Source organism: Harpegnathos saltator, unplaced genomic scaffold, assembly GCF_003227715.2.
Source record: "Harpegnathos saltator strain DR-91 unplaced genomic scaffold, Hsal_v8.6 scaffold18, whole genome shotgun sequence".
In the NCBI taxonomy this organism is placed as follows: Eukaryota; Metazoa; Arthropoda; class Insecta; order Hymenoptera; family Formicidae; genus Harpegnathos; species Harpegnathos saltator.
Window position 1 is genome coordinate 896,164 of NW_020229961.1, and position 18,991 is coordinate 915,154.

General features: G+C 45.3%; 4 protein-coding genes and 1 long non-coding RNA gene across 7 annotated transcripts; 1 reads left to right on the forward strand and 4 right to left on the reverse strand.

The window, feature by feature from the left end:
* Positions 1–880: 880 nt before the first annotated feature.
* LOC105181257 (uncharacterized) lies at positions 881–4,813 on the reverse strand. 3 transcript variants are annotated; one of them, XM_025297561.1, is made up of 4 exons: positions 4,442–4,813; positions 4,250–4,348; positions 2,342–3,938; positions 881–1,999 (listed from the first exon to the last, which is right to left on the reverse strand). In XM_025297561.1, exons 1-4 carry the CDS (start codon positions 4,784–4,786, stop codon positions 1,029–1,031), a joined length of 3,012 nt encoding a protein of 1,003 aa, XP_025153346.1. In that variant the 5' UTR covers positions 4,787–4,813; the 3' UTR covers positions 881–1,028. The 3 variants fall into 3 exon arrangements, with proteins under 3 accessions (XP_025153346.1, XP_025153345.1, XP_025153344.1); XM_025297560.1 differs by having other exon boundaries at positions 2,162–3,938; XM_025297559.1 differs by having other exon boundaries at positions 881–3,938.
* Positions 4,814–5,176: 363 nt separating this feature from the next.
* LOC105181252 (uncharacterized) lies at positions 5,177–7,195 on the reverse strand. The gene is made up of 3 exons (XM_011137900.3): positions 6,264–7,195; positions 5,629–5,915; positions 5,177–5,396 (listed from the first exon to the last, which is right to left on the reverse strand). The coding sequence occupies exons 1-3, from the start codon at positions 6,426–6,428 to the stop codon at positions 5,276–5,278; spliced, it is 573 nt and encodes a 190-aa protein (XP_011136202.1). The 5' UTR covers positions 6,429–7,195; the 3' UTR covers positions 5,177–5,275.
* A 70-nt stretch (positions 7,196–7,265) lies between these two features.
* On the forward strand, positions 7,266–8,187 carry LOC105181253 (uncharacterized). The gene is made up of 2 exons (XR_849607.3): positions 7,266–7,538; positions 7,650–8,187. It is a non-coding gene; the product is annotated as an uncharacterized LOC105181253 (long non-coding RNA).
* On the reverse strand, positions 7,985–11,545 carry LOC105181254 (uncharacterized). The gene is made up of 6 exons (XM_011137901.3): positions 10,913–11,545; positions 10,250–10,679; positions 9,787–10,070; positions 9,351–9,587; positions 8,879–9,260; positions 7,985–8,558 (listed from the first exon to the last, which is right to left on the reverse strand). Exons 1-6 carry the CDS (start codon positions 11,016–11,018, stop codon positions 8,198–8,200), a joined length of 1,800 nt encoding a protein of 599 aa, XP_011136203.1. The 5' UTR covers positions 11,019–11,545; the 3' UTR covers positions 7,985–8,197.
* A 660-nt stretch (positions 11,546–12,205) lies between these two features.
* On the reverse strand, positions 12,206–14,320 carry LOC105181256 (ess-2 splicing factor homolog). Its single transcript, XM_011137902.3, has 3 exons — positions 14,069–14,320; positions 12,786–13,947; positions 12,206–12,647 (listed from the first exon to the last, which is right to left on the reverse strand). Exons 1-3 carry the CDS (start codon positions 14,073–14,075, stop codon positions 12,344–12,346), a joined length of 1,473 nt encoding a protein of 490 aa, XP_011136204.1. The 5' UTR covers positions 14,076–14,320; the 3' UTR covers positions 12,206–12,343.
* Between the last annotated feature and the right edge of the window lie 4,671 nt (positions 14,321–18,991).

Genomic DNA, 18,991 nt, shown 5'->3' on the forward strand with positions numbered 1-18,991 from the left:
CAAACGACATGTAGCCGAATCCACTATGCTACCATATCCTTCGCGATAGAACGTAATAATATTTGCAGTAAGGCTAAGAATCTTAACAAAAATTATATATTCTTTGTTATTCATGCTAAGCAGTTTTAGCTGCTTTAACCATCAATTTTGTCATGGAAACAATGCTATACAGAATGTTTGGCAACTTATAACCTTACTAAAAAAAGGGCAGGTTCAAATAAAGAAAAAAGTCATGTATTTTTCAAAACACGCGCAATAGTTATTAACTTATTAGTGATTGATATGGCTTCTAAATATGGCCATTTTCAATATCAGTAATAACTTAATAACTATTGCCACTTTTTAAACATATTACTAGGCTTTTTCTTTTATTTTAACCCGTTTTAACTTTTTTCTTTATAGGGTTATTAGTTACCAAATATCTTGTACATTGGATGTGACACACACATACTGCAAATAATTACGCGTAGTTTCGTAATGACAAAAACCACACCCACCGGCCTCGGTGATCGACGGAAGACTAACCGTGCACCGAAACCCTATACGTAGCAATGCCCCAGAAACAATTGCAGTCCGAACTTCGGGATTCACGCGCGCATTATATTTATCAATAGCTGCAAAAGATCTCAGCTATTCATGCTAAGATACGCTTTTGATTTCAAATAATACAAAGTTGTACTTTGTAATAAATACATTTTACCTCTGACAGAACCAATTTTTACCAATGACACTAACAGTAAACAGTTAGTCTTTCAGCTAAGTTCGAACTAGCTAACCGACATTTAGCTAATGTCGCTACATCATTTCTTTGCGTGGAAATATCACGTTTAAACATCTAACTTATTTTAAAAATTGTCTGGGTGAAAAATCGATGCAACTGTTTAGAAGACAGATCTTTATTTGCAATCGACCGAATTACAATTGTTTAATACTGGTTGATACTGTCCAATACAATTGTTTAATACACGTTGATACCGTTGATAGTCAATAATGTTTTAAGACTAGTTGCGAGATATGGTATTCGGAACCTAATAGCTCAGAAGCACCGGATCGTTGAATATGTCGAGACATTCAGGATCCGTGAAGTCGCTGTGCATGATATTCCAAACTCGAGCGCCTTTGCGCAGAGCAAAACCGGTCAGCCTCGGCCTCAGGAAACTGAAGGTGATCGGGCTTTCGGCATCCAGCACGTTACCGTACAAGATAGACTTGTTTCTCAGGGTGACGGCCACGACGTCTCCCGGCGTTATACAATCGCTGCCTAAAACGCCGATGATCTTCTCCCTGGGCAGGACGAGGCTGTAGTTGCGGCGAGAAACGACACTGGTTTTCTCAACAGTTTCGGAAACGCCAGATTCCGCGACAGGAGCCGCAGAGGAGAGGAATCCTAGAGGACGGGCCAGAGGATATCCTAACCGTAGCAAATCGGCTGCAGAATATCGACCCTCGTATCCAGCGAGCCAGGGTGCCATACCGGAACCGTAAGGCGAAGCCAAACCGAGTGGACCGACGCTATAGGGAAGCGCAGTGGCGTCCGAAACTGTAGAGATGGATGTCGCGCTGGACACGGAGGTGTCCGCTACGGTGCTCTCCATGGCAGGAGCATACATGGGTGCTGCGTAACTGACAACTTCGGGAACAGTCCTTATTCCGGGAAGAGCGACAATGGGCTCTGATTCAGACACGGCCAGGCTGGAGGTCTCAGACACCGCCGTATTCTCTAAGGCGGTGGAAATGACGGGAGAAGCGTATACCGAGGGTAGAGAAGTGTATAATAGTCCTGCAGGTACCACCTGCGGCGACACTAAGGGTACAGCAGGCTCGGCAGCAACCGCTGATTGAGTTTCAACGACGGTGCTGGTGGACGTGGATTCGGCTTCCACGGGCATACCGGATGCAACTACCGGGCTCATCAAAGGGCCGTAACCATACAGATTTAATGCAGGATTTCCTATTAGTGGACCCATTAGCGGACCTGCTACTACCGGAGCCGCTAGACCTGGATTGACTGCGTCGACAGTTGCCGACGCCGTGGCAGTAGTTACCGTTTCAGATCCGACGGGGTAAGCCGATGCTACCGGGCTCATCAAAGGACCGTAACCATACAGATTTAATGCAGGGTTTCCTATTACTGGACCTGCTACTACTGGAGCCGCTAGACCTGGATTGACTGCGTCGACAGTTGCCGACGCCGTGGCAGTAGTTACCGTTTCAGATCCGACGGGGTAAGCCGATGCTACCGGGCTCATCAAAGGGCCGTAACCATACAGATTTAATGCAGGATTTCCTATTAATGCAGGATTTCCTAATACTGGACCTTCTACTACTGGAGCCGCTAGACCTGGATTGACTGCGTCGACAGTTGCCGACGCCGTGGCAGTAGTTACCGTTTCAGATCCGACGGGGTAAGCCGATGCTACCGGGCTCATCAAAGGGCCGTAACCATACAGATTTAATGCAGGATTTCCTATTAATGCAGGATTTCCTAATACTGGACCTTCTACTACTGGAGCCGCTAGACCTGGATTGACTGCGTCGACAGTTGCCGACGCCGTGGCAGTAGTTACCGTTTCAGATCCGACGGGGTAAGCCGATGCTACCGGGCTCATCAAAGGGCCGTAACCATACAGATTTAATGCAGGATTTCCTATTAATGCAGGATTTCCTATTACTGGACCTGCTACTACTGGAGCCGCTAGACCTGGATTGATTGCGTCGACAGTTGCCGACGCGCTGATTACGGCGGAAGTCGGCGTTTCACATCCGACGGGGTAAGCTGATGCTACCGGGCTTATTAAAGAGCCGTAACCATAGAACGGGTTGATCAGAGGACTTTCCACCACTGGAGCTGCCACTGATTCGTCGACAATGGACGATGTGCTGGACACGGATGTACTCACGCTTTCAGACTCCACGGCTTTGGGGAAAATCGGGCCTAGACCAGCTAACGAACTGAACACTGGGGCTAGACCACCCACAATTGTACCAAAACCTCCGACTACCGGGCTAGCCACTTCGCTCACGTCGACAGTGGACACGCTGCTTTCAGTCAACGAGTTAAAGAACGGCACGAAGTTGCTTATGAAGGGTATCGTCGTCAGGAACGAGCTGAACGCAGGGACCGTCTCGGTCGTGGTGAAGGCGCTTACGCCAGACTTGAACAGGTCGTGTATTCCAGACGCGAAGTAGCCGTCGTGAATACCTCGGATAGAAGAGACCACCTCATTGAACGAATTGTAGTACTCTGGGGCGAATACCTCGCTATCGTAAACCACCGGGGACAGAATCGGCTCCTCGATGAATTCCAACGGACGTTCCCAGTCAAAGTGTTCCAGCAAATGGAATCCTCCCAGTAAATGGTGCAACACACGTAATATCAAACGTAAGGCCAAGTGTTGATTGAATAAGATGAAATCGATGAAATAGAACAGCTGCGTCTTGATTAGCTTGAGCACAAAGTGCAGCACCTTGAGGGAGATGCATACGATCCGCAGAATGGCTCTGAAGATGCTGGGGCACGGCACGACGTCTCGGATTATTTCCGGCACGATTTGTAAATGATGAGGTTCCTTGATTACGGCCTCAACAAACTGCGGAGTATGTCGGAAGAAGCTGCCGAAAGCGTCGCCCTCGAACTCGTCGCCGAACAAAGGTCCCAGGGTGAGCTCAGACTTTAAACCACGCACGGTGTACAGCATGTAGTGGATGAATTTCCTTATCTCGCAGAAAAACTCGTGCGTTAACCTGCCAGAATGATGGAAATGGCCGTAGCTGAAAGCTTCGAGCGGGCAAGAATGTCTGTCCAATTGTTCCAAGGAAATCTCCTCTTCGAAGTCCGTTCCCAGGATATCGCCAGACAACGCGACGGGTGCGTAAGGCAGATCGGTCACAAATCTCTTCAGTAGCTTGCTGAAGTTGCCATCGGCATCCGTGGAGTTCTGCAAGGCATTCCGCTATCCTTAGTCGCGTGCGCAACGCTTGATTTTGTAATTTTCGAATAAACTGAACAAACGTTTCGTGAAATACTGATTTTCCTTCGACTCTATGTCCCCGGGTTTTGTTAATATTCATTAATTAGGTTAATATAATCTTAATATCATTTAATTAGATTAATATAATCTTAACTGTCAATGGGCTTTTATTAATTTCTGATCCCCTTTGCGTTACGGATATAGTAAAGTTTCATATATATATGTGTGTGTGTGTGTGTACGCGTGCGTGCTGTATTGTGTAAATTTCAATCGAATACCTCTTGTAATTCTTGCAGTTTCTCGACCAAGTCCTCATTTTCAGCGTACGTCAACGCCTGAATAATGTTGTACAGATATTTGTAGGAAACTGCGTCCTCCTGCGAAAGGAAGAATTAGAATTATTCTTGTTCTAACTTATTCTTCCTGTGCTCCTGTGCGAGAATAAATCAAATATATATTTCAATAATTACCAGAGTATTTCCCTCAGTATCGCTATTTTCCTTGTGCGCATTCTGTTTCTCCTCTTCTTCATACTTCAGACTTGTTCCCTTGATCTCCTCCGCGATCGCCCTCCTGTCGTGGAATTCGGACGGTTCATCCTCTATTTTCGCGGCATCATCTTCAGCCAGAAAAAGATCGAAATGTTCGTTGAGATGCCTCTTCTCGCGGAAAGTCCGCGGCAGCTCAAAATTGACGTTTTTCTCGAAATTCTTCGCAGTGTTGAAATCCTTCTTGATGTAAGCCGCCGAGCTCACGGATAAGGAGGCCAAGAAGGCGATGGCGAAAGCCACAAGGATTTTGCTCGTATGCTCCATGACGCTTGCCAATGGGGACTCGATGACTTCGATTGCATCAGGCTGCTTCATATACCTTGCGGACCCGTATTATCACACGCAGATACGGCACGAAAATCGTGACTGCATCGGACAACATCGAAGATTGTTGGATGTAAAAGATCGATAATTCAGATACGAGACGACTCTGCGTGAGATTATCCAGACTGATCTGCAATGCTTCTCATGAGCGAGCACGATCTATCAACATTACAGCCCGGGAGATTATTCATTTATTTATGCTCAGCGCATCAGAGCTCACTCCAGTATTCGCGTTCGTGAACAATCGCTAATCACTCTGCTCTAACGTGCGAGTATGAAGAGGCGTAATATAAGTGTAACGTGAGAAAATGAAAGGTACTAAAGATCGGTTTCATCAGATTTCTTTATTGATTTCCCTTGCGTTGGGAATATCACGTACTTTATTGTTCACACAACACAAAAGGTATTACGGACTTATTGAGCGTAAGTTTAAGCTTCATAAATTTTACAGTTACAGGATGGCTCGTCACAAGCGGGAACTAGAATTCTATCGATTCTGCTGGTGAGTCCCGTTATGTATTTAAGAGGTTCCTCTGGCATCGCCGTCGTTCTAAAATAATATCAGACATTGTCACACATTTAAAATTACAACGAAACACACACACACACACACAAACACGGAGCGTTCTCACGTTAGAAAAATTTTGTTATCAGCTTGAAGCAGTGCAAAACTTCATGCATACTTTACAAATAAACGTCAGGACGTTAAGCTACATGAGCCAAGATAATTTATTTTTTTCAAGAATTACAACAAGTGACGAATACTACTAGAGAATACTTACGGATTCGGCGGAAGCACTTGTAAATCGAAATCGTAGCTAATCGGGATTTGTTCGGTCGGCGGCGGTGGTATCTGAACGTTGTATTCGTACGACTTTGTAGGAAGCGAAACTTTGCAGGAAGGGACTTTCGGAGACGGCGCTTCGGGGGGCATTTCTATAGAGATTGGATACTGGGAGATTGGATATAAGTATTGTGATGGAGGCGGCAGACCGAACGTCTGATAGCTCAACTTGAGCGGTTGGTAGAATTCTTGCGGTATGGACTCTTCCACAGGTTGCGCGGGTACCTGCAAATTATTTCGCAGGTACGAGTTTTCAATCGTCACACGACGCCACGTGTCACTCACGTATTTATCGGTATTTATCTCTAACGCTCCTCGACGAATTGAAAGAAAACACGATTCAGATCTTAACACGTCATTTCTATCGACAAAATGGCACAATTCTGAGAAATGCCCCTTGACACTTTTTTCCTTGAACTAATAACAAGAAACGGCAAGCAAGTTCGGTAAAATCTAATCTTTGTCAGCTTTTTCCTTTATTGCCTTCGGTTATCGTCAAGTTTGCAAAACTTGGGAGAATAATATATTTCCACCCTTGTCTTAAATCACGATAAGCTAGATGCTAATATATACCTCAATCTTGACAGGCAGATAATGCGGCGTGTGACACGGCTCGCCGTGCGTAACTATTTTAACTCCGTAGTATGGTGACCCATTGACCGGAAAACCGTGAGAGAATCTCGGTTGTAAGCTGAGGCCAATAATAATAAGACATTGTAATCTCAGTGTCGTCGTCATTATCGTAATGATTCACTGAATGCGACGGAGGCCGAACTAGCTTGTGGCATATCGCACTCCTGATATAGAAGAGGTCTCATCGAAAACAAACGCCCATGGGGTGCTTCCTGTTTACTGAAAAACAAGTGACCCACAGAGCAACAAAAAAACCAAATTCTGGAACATTCAACAACAACAAAATACTCATCTCTCTTCGTCGGGCATTGCGACAGATGTTTAATTGAGAGGTACACGTATCTTCCTTGTAGCGTGTCCGCGCAAGGTTTGTCGCTTCCTGCATCGGCATGACGTTCTTCCATGAAGGAATCTTTCATCGAAACGGAAATTCGCTGTTTGTCGATTTGTCGCAAATATCAACGCAAACGCTTCGACTGGTGAATAAGAAAGCTCTGGTGGAAAAGAAGAAGAAAATACATTTTTACGCTGTAGCTAAGAAGCACCGCTTTCGTCGCTTGCGAGTCAGGAACGTGATCACGACATTTTTGTGACAAGATCACCCGGCTTAATTAACGTCTAGGATACGCTCTGTATAATAAATTGTAAAATTCGCGTCTCGATAGAGATTGCGCTTCGTGAGATTTACGTCACAGATTAATATTTCATTCGGCCGCGATCGTTTCGCCCGACTCTTCGTTCCGTCCGCTTCGCCGCCTGTAACTTATGCCGCGTATGTAAATGAAATAAATCAGCCCGGATGCGTGCGTACGCATCGTAAATTTTACGTACGCGCCCGCGAGGAAAGAAAAGAAAAAGAGGAGAGGCATTCGGACGAGAGAAGAAGCGCGAACTCCTCTCTCTCTCTCTCTCTCTCTCTCTCTCTCTCTCTCTCTCTCTCCCTCCCTCCCTCCCTCCCTCTCTCTCCGTGGTGTCTCTAAATAGCAACCGCGTGGCGGGTGCGTTCTCACTCTCGGAGATACATTATGTTTCCTTCGTGGCGATCATCGTGCATCACCATGTGGTTCTTCCCTTTACCCGGCCGAAACACTTTATGACGTGTTGACGGTCGTGCTTTAGCCGCGGAAGTTGAAGGGAGATTATAAATCTCATTGGCGGCGTTACCCCGCGATGCAGAAAGTCGCTCGGCTGTCTCAACAACTCACCGGCAAAAACGTGAGGGTGTTTTTTTTTTCTCGTTATTAAGAGTATATATTACATTTTTATACAGTGAACGACGTAATACTTGTTTCTTTAATTATGTTATATATGTATATACATATATAGGTACAGCGGGCAGCGGTGGAAAATTTCGAAGTTTCACGATTGGATGACGATAAAAAAAGTACGAGCCACGAAGCATGTCGGATTTCTAAAGTCGATTGACGCGGTCGATTTGTCAGACATGTTCTAAATTTGTAACGTAACAATCTTACGTTAAAACGATTTTCCCAGATAAAACTTATAGCCGACTGTTTATTCGTGGAACGACGAAAGCGGAGGATAAACTGTAATTGGATTGATCATTAAACTATTAACTTAGTTCCGCCGTGGTTCTTCGCAGTGGATGGTAAGGATGATCATCGGGGTGTCAATAATAAATTGCGACGGTTTGGCTTTCGTATAATTACTATATTATCGGTGCAACAGTAACGTCACATAGACACAGGACTAGGACTAGTGTAGACAATTACGCCGAAAAGTATCCGTGCCTAAGTATCCGTTTCGAAGTGAGACGAGTAAGATTGGTCGATCTTGATGATCGTGAGTCTTCGAGTAAGCGAGAGAGTCATTTTGGCTATTTTCTAGAAAAAAGAAAAAAAAACAAAAAAAGATCATCGCGGGCATGAAACCGGTCCGTAATTCAGAGCGGTATTCCTCAGTCTGGCGAATATCCCGGACGTCGTGTCATCGAGGTCGTCTTCTTCGTCGCTCATATCTTCTAAGTAGCGGCGATAGTGGTAGGCGTCGTTTCTTCGATTTTCGTCTTCGTTCTCTTCTTCGATTTCGACGACCTCTCGATTGACCACGATGCTGCCGGGAACGTAGCCGGGAACCGGCGGTCCAACCGGACCGCAGCCTCCGCTTACATCTTCGGCATCGGCCAGACCGATTCCAGAGCTTATCTGTAACACTCTGTGCCTTGCTAATGCTCCTGGTACTATGAGCCCGTCGACTGGCGCGTATCCAAGGTCTCTAAAACAAATTGTACACAAAGATGCGTGAATACCCGCAAAAACGTCCTCTCTCGGTTGAAGGCTGCGAGGATTAGTTTGATGCAACCCCCCCAAGGAGAGAAAGGCTGACGGATACGACATGTCCGACTGGAAAGCGTATTAAAAAGAATAGCATACTTTTTAATTCTGAACTTTGAAAGTGACGTCGGACTTGGAAAGGTTCGCGATGCGTGTGTGTGTGTGTGTGTCCAGGAAGAAAAAAATATACAAACAGTCGAGTTTAAGGAAACGTCACGTTGGCGAGTGACTAATACGCGTCAGGTGTTTCTCTCGGCTTACCCGTACGTGATGAAGCCTCCTTGCGGCGACAGGTTGGCGATCTCTTCCTGACTTATTCTCTCGCGCTCGATGGCCTCGAGCTCGGCCAACTTGGCTTCTTCCTGCTCGTTGTAAACGCCGATACTCACCGCGACCGGCGTCACTGGTTTCAGCTCCACGATAGGCTTATCGAGAATCTGAAGTTTTTCCTCGGGTATGTCCAACGGTCTCTTGCCGGGCATCGAATCGACCGGCACCGTTCTGTGTCCAAACGCTAGTTTATCCTCCGGCACGAACCACTTTTGTCTGTACACTGTGGTATGTGGGAAGAGATTCTTGTACGCCAAGGTGAGCGACACTGCGTCTGCTGGTTGTCCGGGATACGAGTAATCCTCGGGGAGTTCTGAAGCATGAATGGACATCGCTCACATTTCGCGACCTCATCGAGAGGCGGAGGTACATCGGTACATGTACGAATTTCACGAGAACCTACCGAGGTCTTCACCAAAGTCGGTGCATCTGTTGCTACCGATCGATCCTTGCGCATTAACGCTTCCGTACGACGTATCGTATTCGCTGAAACTGTTCGTTCCGGAGCTCATTTTTACAGCACTAGAATCCACGTACGACCCCGCGGTTGCACTGGCCAGTCCCAATTGTCCCGAAACGCGCGTTCCGGAGCCGGTTCCTTTGTACCAGTTATCATATAGACTCGATTGTCCCGAGATGCCTGATTCCAAAAATGCACAAGTTGTGTCCCAGTTAGAACCGCAATGTTGATTCGATCTCGATAAGGGTTGAGTCAACAACGTTGATTCAACGTCTCATCGACCATTCCAATTCGTCAAATCAACGTTACGGCTCTGACTGGGTATATGCATCGATATTACCCGAATGCGCATCATTCACTATATTGAAAGTATATCTACCAAAGGTAGCAGTTGCGCCAACACCACCGGATGTAAATCCACCGATGGATCCGGATCCGCGGACGGGTGAATTGTACGTCCGGAGACCGCTGTAGGTCGCCGAGTTGAGTTTCTCCAATTCAGTTCTGTCAATCTGCCCGTTTCCGTTCACCACGTTCACACATACAGGCACGGGAGGTTGGATATCCGGGAGTTTGGGATACGCCGGAGTCACTTTGGTCACTTTGGTCACTTCGTAACTGCTTTGTTTGCTCGGTGCGCACAGGTCGCCGATCGGTGGGAACCTGTCAACGAACGGTGTGCCATAGTCAGAGAAAGATGAAAGGAGAAGACGAGGAAGAATATTGATCGAATCCTCGTGACGCGGAATATTCAATTGATCCGTGTCGTGTTCGCGAGTCAGCAAGATTTCTTCGCGAGATCTTGGTTGATCAATAGTCACGATGAAAAAGGCGCCAAGTACCTGGGCACAACTTGCCCCTCGGTATCAGAAGACAAGAGGTCGTTTAATTCCAAGGACATCTTAGATTGACTTCCGCATCCGCAGCCGGGATTGTACGTTGATCTTTGTGAGTAAGGATAGACGCTACCGAGGCCTCCATCGATTGGTCCTCGAAGAAGATTGACGGAAGATGAGGAACCTGCAGAGCTGCTACTACTGCTGCTGCTGCTGCTGCTGTGACTAATACCACTGCGAATATCATATGATCTCCTAGTCTGACTGGATGGAGAAAAGGACACCGCACTCCCGGGATATGTTTTCGCGGATATTAATTGGGCCACTTTGCGTGCGGTCGCTGCCTCGTTGATCGCCTCCGGAGTCGCTTGATACAACGGCTTTGGCACCCTCGCTGCTTTCACCACCACGTCACCGCACTTGCACGAGTTGGTACCTGATAGTTGAAGGTCAAAATATCTCGATCGGTATCTTCGTTGCTTTCGTATGTGAGGGTAACACGGTTGTGTTAAAAATTTCTCCGCCACCGCTCGCAGCGTTGTCGAGAATTGAGACTTTACTTTAAGCGCAGAAAGTGCACGTTGTATCGTTTTGTTTGATAGTGAGCGGTCCAATATGTATAATAATCTTCACGATTGCGATGATTGCGGTGAATCGCGACTTACATACCTGAGCCTAAACTTCCTCCGCAAGAAGAGCATCCCAACTTGCGTGCTCGAGCGATATGCACTATCGTCAGCAGCAGGGCGATTCCCAAGATTAAGGAGAACTTCATGTCTGTTTCGTCGATAATATTCTCTTTCTTTTCTCTTCTTTCGCTTCTTCCTGCCGTTACATTTATATATGTCGCCGGGTTCTTTAGCGAGCGGGATTTTGCAACGGATCAGACAGTGTTTGTTTTAAGCGCCCGAGCACTTCCTGTTGCAACGTTTGCGTGGCTGACATATTTTGACTTTGCCATCGCTTCCTGAATTCACAGTGTTCCAATATAATTTAAGCGAAGTGGCGTTTTATAGTTTTATAGCACATTCGCTCAGAAGTACCGTAAATTACCGGTTTCGCCGAAGAGGAAACAATCATCACGACCACGTTGACATAATTTGATTTCCGTATTTGTAAGAAAATCAACGAAACCGGGACCCGGCAGAATTGAGACGAAGAATGCACACAGGCTGCAATGAGTTGTGAAATAATTAGGCCAAGAACAATGTTCTTGCGACTGAGTATCGTAGTTTCTGTTATTAAACTCAGAAACGTAGGACCATGAAAATTTCAGGCGAAACTCGCGAATTAAATAATTAAATTATTTGTTTGTAAAAATAATTTAATATAATGAAACTTCTATAATAATTACTGCAATAAAAAAAAATCAAATAAAAGTTAATTAGACTACAAAGTTATAAAATATCGTAAAATAATCCGAGTCATTTTTATCTTATATATAAGATATTTTACAAAACATGTTCATAGTTATCAAACAAAATTCAATATAAGGCTTTAGAACACAGAATTTAGAACAGTGCTAATAAGAGCAAAATGCTTTCGCCTTTCGATAAATAAATATATAATAAAAATAAATATAATAAATAGATATAAAACACGTGAGATAAATATTCAAAATAGACCGCACAAGTTTACTATACAGTCAAACTGAAATCTATATAATATATAAGTATAGAGTATGTTTTCGGCATTTGGTAAACACAGATTTCACAACTAAAAATCATTGTCGTTAGTGGAGACTCGAACTTCTTTATCCAATACTTTTATCGATCATTTATTCAAGACTCAAAATATTGAAAATATTTAAAGTTTCTACTTTTTTAGGTGCTAAAAGAAAATATGATCAATTACGATAAAATGTTAGAAAATGAAAATGTATCTTATTAAAACCATATATTTATATATATATATAATTATTACTTTATATATATACATATACACTATAAATATATTCTTACATCGTACTGTGCATCATATAGAGTTTTCTCGTTAATATTAATATAAACAGAGAGATTATGATATATTTATACAATATTATTAAAGTTAAACGAGATCTTCCACAATATATGAGAGTTTTTCCACTTGTTGGAAAAACTTTTATTTGTTGAAGAAGTCCGACGCTCGTTGCCGCTGCGGAGGTAGATTGAGCAAGTTATCGGTGAGTACGGGTCCTTGTATCCGTGCGACACCGATATCTAATTTCTGAACAGTTGCTCGCTTAGCTGATGTACTTGTACGCGGTGTATCTGGTGTCCTGATGCCAATGGACGGAGTTCTCGATGATGGTGTTCGTCGTGACGACGGTGACGGTGTGCCTGTGATTCGCAATTTCTGAGTTGCTAATCTTCTCGCTGCAGGAGACATTGTGCTTAAACGATCTATAGTCGACCTCGGTGACGGTCTGGAAAGAATATGGATTTTTTTTATCAACCTTTGCACGAGTTTCTCAATGATTTATATTAATATTTGCTTAATATTTATCTATATATCTATATAAATTCAAGTACAAGTCATACGTATTATGCTAGAAATTACTTACGTGGATAATGACTTTCTGGCTGCCTCTAAGGCCTTGTTCTTTCGATCCCTGTGTCTCTCACCGGCTTTCTCGGCTAATTGCAACGCCAATTTCTCCCTTTTCGGTGGTTCCGCCATTCTAAAGGAAGGGCCCTGGCTCGTCCGAAGTAATGGAGTGTCACCGCCGTCCAATCGAAAGGGTGTCCCTTCGATTTGACCCCACGTCATCAAGGGACTTTCGCATTCTCCCGGCATTGGGCTCGGTGTCGCTACAAAGCTGTAACCGTTCACTTGCGGCGTTGCATTCCTAACGACTTCTTTACCGTCAACACCAATCTTGCCGTCGTTAGCTTTGGACTGCGTCTTTGCCAACTCGTTGATAGTTTCTTTATTTTGTTGCTCATTGAAGGGGTTTGTCCTTAGCCTTGTGTTTTCGTGCATCACTTGCTGTTTCTTCTTAGCTAACTCTATCTTCTCCTCGGCCGTAGGTTCCACTCCGTCTGGAATGTACATAATATAATTCTTATTCCTGTAAGCCCAACTGTCCACTTGTTTGGGTCTGGAACTCGATCCTTCAATCGCCAAGGGGTCAGTTGTGTTGGCAATAGCAAGCCACGCTTTTGATTTTTCTTCTGCCTCATAAAGCCAAGCATGCTTCAGTCTACGCTTGTTTTCCGCTTCAACCATCATCTCCTCAAAACTAGCATTATCTTCACTTGTATGAGTGCTCAGGTAATCATCAAGACCAGTCTTATTTTCCGCTTTATCATCCTTCTTCTTAGATTCCGTGGGTATTTCTTGAGGCGTAACTTCCGGAGTATGTGGCAATTCATCCAATTCGACTCTACGCTGAGGAGTCTCAAAAGTTGCCGGACTAACTGGTCTTTCTGTGACTGGTCGGCCAGAACTGTACTTTGCATACAGCTCTCTCATTCTCTTTACATCATTCTGTTCCAGAGCGTCTAGATACTGATTTTGTGCCTGCAACCTTTCCAAGTGTGGAAAAAAATCCCTCTGTATGATTTCACCCATCTTCTCAATATACATATCTTCATCCAGAATCTTTGGTTTAGTGGACTTTCTCTTTTTCACAGATCCGATAGGCTTTTTGAATATAGCCAAATCCTTGATATTCTTGGCAGCTTCCAAGGCTTTAGAGCCTGGACTATCATCTGCGATGGTATCTTAGAAAATAGAATACAGAAAATGACAACCTGACTCATGATTCAGAAAAATCATTTATTTCATAATTCTCTATTTTGTAAGATAAATCAATGACCTGATTATATTCATAAATGTACTTACCACTCATACTGATTGATACTGCGGATCCAAACTTCAAAAGTGAGGTTATATGACAGTAACTGTCCCTAACGTTACTGCTAACCGACGAATAAGTATTTACGCTTGTGGAAAAAGTTCTCCTGCTGCAATACTCCTTTAGCGCAAGCTCGTACGCACTCGATCACGTCATATTTCCTTACGTGCAGGATCTTTTGTACATACCACAAGAGTATTTTGCACTTTGCAATTATAAGACATGATGCATATGCAGCGATCAGCTGTGACATCTACATTTAAAGTATATATATTATCATTACCGACACATGACATTATAGATTATTGTTATTATCGATATATGATAAAGCAGTGACAGCGGCATCTCAAGTCACTCGTTCAGTTTACGAATGTGAGTCGCGCGCAAGAAGTAAAAAATTATAACGTGAAAAATTAAAAGAGTGAAATGTATATCTCTCGCAAGCAATAATTAATATAAAAGATAAGATAACATATGTATTCTTTCTTTTTCTCTATGTACGTCTTAACGACAATCTAATCTCATCAAATTATATATTACTTTATAATATTACCTTTCTTAATCTCAATAGAGTTTGCGTTGTCTTATTGAAGTATGATAGATTTTTGCGGTTAGTATCGTTTGCACTATCAGAACAAATAACAAACTCGGAGTTTTTTTTTTATCAAAAGATTTCAAGTGAATAAATATATGTGCGGTATATTCCAAGCTTGCTCCATTTTGCAGTTACTTCGACTTAGGAGGAAAATAACGAAAAGATAAAAATGTGAACTCTAACGAAAATAGTTAACGTAGCATACGTCATCTCGACAGACAGTCGCTAATTCGACGACTTTTGTATTCGAAAACCGATGAAGCAGATAGGTGCGTGCCTACCCCTTCGAGGTAGGCACGCACGTGAAAAAATATACCTCTTCCTCTTTATTCGTTACATTTCGAGTGCAGCGCACGAAAACACAAATCAAGTTCCAATTGGAATTATAAATCGCCCAGAAGCGGGTTCCAGACTCAGGATCAAAGTGACGCGTCAAAGAGTTAAACGGCGATCGTCCCAACGTGTCAACGTTCGCCCGGGTTAATAACTCTTTCCCTCTATTCGCAGGCGCCGCGGCGAATGCACGGCCCTGGATCCACCAGTCGCCGGTGATATTTTGGTCCAGCTGGGACAGCGGGATGGGACACGAGAGATATCACCTCACCTCACCTCACCTCGCCTCGTCTCGCTTCGTCTCGTCTTATATCGCCGACGCTCGCTCGTGCGCTCGCGTGAACGCGAGCAAAGTGATGCGAGGCCCCGAGGTGTTGGGGAGCCACGTTGACAGACATATGAGGATTCCAGCGGCGAGATAGGATGTGCGTGCCGACTACGTACGCCACGGCAGAAAAGCCCAGAGTACCGCCAAAATGTACATCACCTAGTTTCCTCTTTCTCTCTTATTCTCGAGCCGAATGTTCCGAGAGAACCGAACCGAACCGAACCGAACCGATCGATCGATCGATCGCACGTCGCGCGTCGCGCCGACTCGATTCTCTCGGAGCGAAGTGTACCTGTCTCGTAACTTGACAAATATTTAAATTAATCGAATAAGAAAAGAAGGATATAAAGATAACTAGACGAGACGGAGCGAATTAGCGAGTCTCTGAGGACAGTGCGCGAGTTATGCGCGATTAACAAGCGTTCTCGTTATCGCAGATTGATTAATAATAACGACGATGCGTGCGCGCGGCTGTTTAGCGTGGCTCTGCCTCTGCTAATTACACAAGTGATGATTGACATATAGCGCGTATGACTTACAAGTCCGGATCTCGTTGCATAAATTGCATTTCTTTCTGTGCCAACAACCGAAGCCCAACCGTCATGAGGCCTCCACGTGATTTCATCTACTCGCGCGATGTTTTCCTGGATCGTATCCACGATGCATGGATTATAAATTTCGTCGTAGAATCATTATATTCTACCGACTTTGAAATACATTTCGCAATAGTTAATGTGCATTGATAAAATAAGATGAAGATAAAGCAGAATCGAGCGAAACCAACAAATAAATAAGATAGGAAGAAGATATTTGTATCTTTTCTTTTTTTTACAGACAAACGCGAAATCTTTACGGAAGCAGGATCACGAAGAAGGTGGAAGACGGACATGTCCGTCGGCGAGGGTGAAAACTGTCCAAGCAAGCGGAGCACGCGAAGACAGACGCTGACCGTGAATGCCGCGGGTGTCTAGAAGAAGTTTACCTTACGTCGTAAATAGAGGGGACGATCCTCTTCTGTTGCAACCTCGGGCAAAGCCGGGGACGACGTGTATGTTCGTCATGTTTACCGCAATTTTCAAAGTCTCCTCCTTGCGCGCATACTTTCGTCCGCGCGAGGTGTAGATTTACATATATATCTTCTAAATAAATTTACGTGTACAACTACATGTGCGTACGTAAAATTTCTGTTAACTCTCCACTTGACAGACTGAATCTACAATTAGCAATACCGCAAAAAAAAGGAAAAAAGAAATTCGCTCGATCGCAAAGGCAACTCCGTCCGCTGCGAGAACATCGACGAAGAGTCGCGCGAGGTGCACTCGAATCGCGAAGAGCAACTCGCCGGGATGCCTATCTTCGTCGATAGCCAAGTTCCTCGGCGTACATCAAAACGTTCAGCGACGTTCGCCGGGCTTAAATAACTACATAAAACCCACGGGATCGCGGAGGAAAGTCAAAATACGAGCGACTGAGCAAGAGAGGCCGCGAGGGGGGAGGGCAAGGCGGCAAAAGTGGAAGAGGGCACTAGACGAGGGGGACGAAAAGGTTGCGGACATAAAGCGTAAACAGTCGAGGTGTGATTTGACGTGCACTCCGGCTGCGCCTCCGAAACCCGCGCGTCCCGCTTTAAGAATCGCCCTGTGGAAGAGGGCGATGGCGATGGCTGGGATCTGTAAATCTGTCATTGCGGCCGTATTCGTGCGCAGGATATGAACTTCTGGCCGTCGCATCGCGTCGCGCCGCTCCGCTCCGCGAAGCGTCCCCGGCAAACTCCGGGACCGGTTCACTTCCTCGGCGAGAGTCGAAAGAGTTTTCGATCTTTCTTCCGAAAGTAACACGTGTTGCGTGCGAGCGAACAGCAGCGAACCGCAGAAGAAACCGCGCTGTCTCCATGAGAGAGAAGAGTCTGCGAAGGTAAACCAAACGGCGAACGGGCGAGAGGATGGACTCTCTCGTTGTGAGAAAATGACGTAATGAAAATAAGAGAATATAGCTAGTGCAGTTTACAGTACACCTTGATCGCCCGCTCTCTTCTTTCTCCTTCTCTCCTTCTCTCTCTCTCTCTCTCTCTCTGGCTTTCATTCAGATTCTTAATTAGTCGCATGGGGTCATGTTGTGGCACTCGCTGTGCAAAGAATGCGCTGACACGAGCAGAACGAAGTTACGCTCGCGATGGTTAACGCCTGTTCCGAATCCCGTCGGGCTTCTTCGAAAATTCAAAAGGCGTTTCGAGACGCTACGACGACGTGGAGACTATAAAAGCCCAGCCACCGTGTACACGCGAATCGTACACACACGGCTTGCTCGGCTATGCGCATGCGATGACGGATTCATGGGCCGCGGGATAGCGCTTCTTCCTCTAGCAGACGCGGACGCACGCCCGCGTTTCCTCCTCCTTACTCTTTTTTTCCTTCCACCTAACCGAGCGATTCATTTGTCGGTCTTTGATCCGCGACCAACGAGGAGGCACCAGCGGAAAATTAGAGAGATTTATTAAAGGACGCTCTCCGCGTCCTCGTGCGTCCATTGCCTCTCGTCGCGCTCGGCCGCGTTTGGTAATTGACAGGACGCGTTAGAGATCGGTATCGACGAGCGAAATAGCGATAACGAAGGAGCACTGGACGGGGTTCCTGGTACGGTGCGCGATTAATCATTACTTCAGTGGTGATCCTATACGTAAGAGAAACGCATTCTGTGCTGCCAACGACATTTGTTGGCAGCGCAGCTTCTTCGCATCGACGACCGAGGTGACGTTTCTTTCGCTTTTTCCCTAAATGTTAACCGTTTGTAAACCGTTGCCGCTTTGACTTTCCATCATAAACATTTTTCAAGAGAGGTGTCATGGATGGTGGTACGGTGTTAGCTGACCTTTCGGCGGTTGACCTCCTGACAGTCGCAGCGCATCGTCCACAACGAAGATGAAAGAATACGGGGCGGCTTTTTATTGCCGGCGCCGTCACGCGCCGTCGATAAGCGCGGCTTCTCTGTAGGCCGTGCGAGCCTCGCGGCTTTATATTACTCTCTCGGGTTAGGCTGTCAAAAGTACACGGAGGTGAGACCTCCCTTGTGGAGACCGCACAGTGTACTTTTACAGAGACACGGCGTAGTATGCCGTCGAACGAAAGCCGAGGACGTCGTTTCTTCGCGGAATAAGTTAGTAAGTTAAGCCCCGACGCACGTCGCGCGGACCGAGCGCGGAATGAGTCCTTATTTCGAATCCTTCCATTTTTACGATTTACGAGAGTCGTATCGTATTTCAGCCTTCTTCTGCGGGATAAAGCAATGAATCTTTAAACGAGAGTATTATCTCTCTGTTTATTAATATTATTTTCTTCGTCAACTGACGTGTCTCGTGAATTGCATAACTTCCTGCAAGCATGAGAATGACGAGATAAGCGCGCATATTCGGGCTATTTTCAATGACGATAAAGGTGACTCTTGCGAGATATTACGATAATTTGTATTACCGGAGGACTCATGCGCGTCTCTCCCCTTTGCCGCTTCTTCCTTCCTCAGGCAGAGGCGGGAGCAATTTTGGAAATACGGTTGAGTGCAAAACGTTTAGCACGGTCGAGAGATCGCAGTCGCTGGCAGTCATTAAGCATACGCTTGTAATGTTTACACAGCGTTGTTCCTCGTGCACTCATCAATCAC